Raw genomic sequence first — 4,561 nt, 5'->3', positions numbered from 1 at the left:
GTTTCCCTTTAGCACACTACATGATATTTCAGACTGAAGGTGCAGCACTGCCTTCATGCTAGCAGAAGAGCCCTAGGAACATGGAAATCACCTGGATAAGTAAGTACATGACCACAGCTCTGGTCATTATACCTGATTACAGCCTTAAATAAGGAAAATATTTTTGAAAAAGGGAATCTGGAAATCAGGAGCGTGATAAACACAATGTTGGTAATGTTGGTCCTACACAGTTTCTGATCTTTCAGAGAGGATTGCACAGTGATGCGCAGATGGCCAGTGACTCCAGTGGGCCACAGTGTGGGAAAGGGTATTTTCATGGTAGGAGCCACAGGTGTCCAGTGCTTAGGTTCTGATACAGTCTCTGATCACTTGTGTGTACCAGTCAGCAGCAGTGAAACCAGTCCTGTACAACAGAAGATTTAAAAAAGTTTAGATAAGTTATGTTTGCTGCCATCAAATTGTCAATCAAGTAAGTGCATTATAATTGGGACAGGAGGCGCAAACTCATAAAATTCTCAAATATTTTTATGCAAAAGGAATTCAGGATTCCTACCCTGGTAAAAGCCCCTGCTTTGCCCCACATTAATATTTGGTTTTTTTTATAGGAAACTAAAGATTATGATGGCCTTGAAGTTGTATTTGTGGGTTTTGAAGTGGTTAGGTAGTTCTCAGAAGAGGATACTGGAAAGTAAGAGACTTGCTGATGTCATTTTTATTTCACCACCAGTGCCCAAAAAAAAAGCTGAGAGAGATGTTGGTGGCCCTATATAAGGTGCAGCTCACCTCCTGCGGAGCACGTCAAGAATCACAGCAAAGGTAAGGCTTGCAGCCTTTGTGCTGCTCTCACTTTGCTTCACCCGCTCTCCTTGGTGCTAACGCTGCCTTCTCTCACATCAGAGCTCAGTGCCGTATCTGCAGCCTGCTGGGACGGACGATTTCACATCGTGAGCCATGGCCTCCCTGCAGACCTTGTCCAAGAGCTTCCCAGGATGGGTTTTCTTCTGCTGCTGTTGCTGTCTCCCTCTTCTTCTCACCAGCTCTCTGCCTCTGAAAGGGGCTTCCACTGCCCATCATGCCTGCAAGCTAAGGAAGATCAACTTCCAGCAGCCCTACATCAGGAACCGCACCTACACATTGGCTAAAACGGTACAGTCATCCATGTGTTCTTCATGGTGGGATCTGAGAACCTACTTCTCTGTTGGTGCCCTGGCTTCTAGCCTTTGGCAGTCCTCTCTCTTTCCCACGTGTTTCTCCAGAAAAATAATGTGCATTTGAGTTAAGGCCGAGTTTGAGTGTGCGGAGCAGTCTATTGCCTGCTGGCTGTGTAGCCACGGGACGCTGTTGCCTCTCCTCCTCCTGCTCCCCAGGGGAAAAGCAGCCCCTGGAGCAGCACAGCTTCTTCTCTTCAAGCAGCTGCTGCCAAAGTGGGCAAACTGTGAAATATGATATTAAATTTCTCAGTTTGCCCAGTCCATTTGGAGCTGGGCCACAACTGCAGTCAGCCAAGCAGACGCTCAGGCATCTGAGCTCTGCCAGGGCAAGTTTCTTTGCTGCTCTTGCCATGGGTGGGTCTCCCTGGGTGTACACCGTTGAGGGCTGCAGCACCTCCCAGCAGTGCTGTGGGCAATCATGAGGTCGGCCACCTGCAGCATCTGGTTTAGTCATCATAACCACGACGACTTCTGACATTTAAGTGGGGGACATGAATTCAGACTTTGGCTTATTTATTTTCCTGTGATACTGACCTTGAATCTTACCCAGCTGAGGGGACAAACAGACACAATGTCCAAATTTATCTGCCTGTAACAGTCTGTGGTGTCCATTCCCTCATTTCACCTGCACTTCCATTACTGATGAAAAGTTCAGGGTTTATTATTAATTTTTAGGTAAGGTTCCCATCACCACCTGACACTTCCTTCTTTTCCTCTCAGGCCAGTGCCTCAGACAAGGACACGGACAACAGATTGATTGGGCAGCAGCTCTTTGTTAACATCAAGGTAAGCCTTACATGAGGAGTCTGCTCTTTGCATCCCTCTGCAGCACTCAGTGATCTCTGGCCTTGATTTAACATGACCTCTTGCTTTCATAAATAGGAAAACAACCGCTGCTACCTGATGAAGAGGGTTGTGGAGTTTGTAGTAAAGGATGTTCTCCTCACTGAAGTCAAGTACCAGTACCCTTATGTTGAGGAGGTGGCACAATTCTTGGCATCCCTGACCTCGGAGCTGAGCAGCTGTGTGAGTTACACTGGCTTTCTTTCCCTCTGACTCTCAGTGCTGCTCCTGAATCTCAGAAAGCTACAAGCAGTGGCAAAAGGCAGTGATACAAAAGGAAACCTCAGATCAAAGATATGAAAGTCAGAGTTAATAGAAAGGTGTGAAAAAGAAAAAAAGTACATCGTTGCACACAGCTGTCAGTCTTATGTCTGGATGTTTTCTCTCTTTTAGAAATTTTCAGGACAGAAAGAGCACATTGAAAAGAACCTGGAACAAATGAAGAAAAAAATGGAACAGGTATATTTTTTCCAAACATTTAAAAAGAGCAGTTTCAAACCCCAGTCATTTAGTTGGATTAAGGCTGACCTAATTATGAAACAATATCTGGAGATTATTTAGGAGGTGAAGCCTACAAGGACATTAAATAGTGGATTAGTGATATTTCCCCTTCCAGCCCTCCCTCACTTGTCCTGTTAGCTCTCTGCATGTGTTATGGTAGTTAAACCTTCAAAAGCTAGGTTGCAGGAAACTTATATGCTAGTCTAGATTTGAGCAAACTAGTTTATATCTAAATATATAATGACTCTAACAGAACTATGTGAGAGAATTAGGCAAGTAAATTCTTGATTCAGTTTCTGTGACCTAATTGAAATCCTGATTTCAATTTTCTGAAAAATAACTAGTTCCTAAGATTTGCATTCTGCTCTTTTCTAGTTGGGAGAAAATGGAAAGACTAAAGCCATTGGAGAGCTGGATTTGCTGTTTGACTACATGGAAAATGCCTGTACTGACGTCCCAAAAAAGGGAGGGAACAAGAAGAAAAACTGAAAAAATTCTGGATCAGGCTTGAAGAGATGTCTCTGCAGATCTCTTGCAATAACTCAAATTGACTAGCTGCAGCTATGTCCATTCCCCCCAGAGGCAGTATATTTTTCACTTGTGTCAAAACTAGCAAACTAAGTGGGCAGAGACAGGATGCATATTGCTGCCTTCTTTGAAAATGAAAACTCCAGGACACTGCCTCTCCATTGCAACACAGGGCATTAGTTATTTACAAAAGCACTGTTCTGTCCTCCTCATCTCCATAGGAATGAGGCAACCATTTCTGTCTTTTATATACTGAAATTTGACACCTATGGATCATCTTTGATCAAGGCAGTGATAAGCAGCCAGGATGTTTTGAGCCTCCTAGTTGGAAATCTCTCTTGCATATGTTGCCCCCTTCTGACCTTTGCCTGAAAAGTTGGTATTTCAGACTGATTCAGAAATAATTTTTGTTATTTGTATTTAATGGTAACTTATTTTAAGGTAATAATTATACAATACTTTTATTTATATAGATTAATTGAAAAATATCCAAGGAAATGTATTTATGAAGCTTTACCAGAAATTAACACTGCTGTGTGATATTTATATGCAGATGGAATGTTTTATAAATGCTTGCACTTTAATTTATTATAATAAATATTTTGGTCCTCAAATATAGCCATTTGCAGAGCTTTTGTCTTTTCTTCAAATGCAAGGGAGATGATACATGTTGCACCTGTGGCACTGCTGGACTAGTGGCTGTATTCTTGTATCCAGAAAGGATGCAAGCTCTGTCTGGGGCTATGCTTCTTCACCATAAGCCTGCAATTTCAACTTCTCACAGGCCAGGGCTTAGTGGGGAGCATGTCAGTCAGCTTTTTTTGTAGGGGATGGTGGGAAAAATAGCATCACTCCTTAAAGTCCTTGATTTGGTTCACTGGTTCTGCCTCAGCATGCTCAGAGACAAAGGTCCCCCCTTGAAGAGCTGCTGGTGAAAAGTCCCAAACTGTCCCCATGGGTCAGATGACGTGGAGACAAACAGGCAGCAGCTGCTAATGAAAACTCAGAGCTCTGCATTCCCACTGCCCATCCATAGCACACTGAGCACAAATGGCATTCTGCAGCATCAGGGATCTGAGAGTCCTTCAGTAGAGAATGTTTGGTGCCTATTCTCAACACAAGCTCCAAGACAGAAAGAAACCCAAGTCCCTGAAACACAGTTTAACCTGTCATTATCATGTCATGTCCTTCAGCAGTGTCTCCTGGGCAGAGACAGAAGAGTTGCTCTGGTGTAGACAGAGAATTTGTTGACTGGACCAAGGTTAAAGGGGTGAAAAGCATCCAAATAACCAGAAAGCCAGAGGAAATATGTAATAGCAGATTTCAGCAACTGCTGAAGTCTTCTTGAGCAAGGCCTTACTGTTTATTCATCAGGGCAACAAGTATCCTGTCTGCATTTAAAAAATGTTGCTCCTGAGCTAGAGCAATTTAAAGATGCATTTAAAAGCATCCATCCATACCTATTTTGAACATGGTTT

The 4,561-nt window shown here is 43.3% G+C and overlaps 1 protein-coding gene across 1 annotated transcript; it reads left to right on the top strand.

Annotated features, from left to right (window-relative positions):
* Positions 1 to 901: 901 nt before the first annotated feature.
* On the top strand, positions 902 to 3,630 carry IL22 (interleukin 22). The gene is made up of 5 exons (XM_008632802.2): positions 902 to 1,146; positions 1,932 to 1,997; positions 2,094 to 2,237; positions 2,448 to 2,513; positions 2,931 to 3,630. Exons 1-5 carry the CDS (start codon positions 952 to 954, stop codon positions 3,042 to 3,044), a joined length of 585 nt encoding a protein of 194 aa, XP_008631024.1. The 5' UTR covers positions 902 to 951; the 3' UTR covers positions 3,045 to 3,630.
* Positions 3,631 to 4,561: the final 931 nt, after the last annotated feature.

The sequence above is a fragment of the Corvus brachyrhynchos genome, unplaced genomic scaffold (assembly GCF_000691975.1).
Source record: "Corvus brachyrhynchos isolate BGI_N302 unplaced genomic scaffold, ASM69197v1 scaffold32, whole genome shotgun sequence".
Lineage (NCBI taxonomy): Eukaryota > Metazoa > Chordata > Aves > Passeriformes > Corvidae > Corvus > Corvus brachyrhynchos.
Note: the sequence above shows the minus strand (reverse complement) of the source record. Positions and strands in the feature narration are given on the sequence as shown.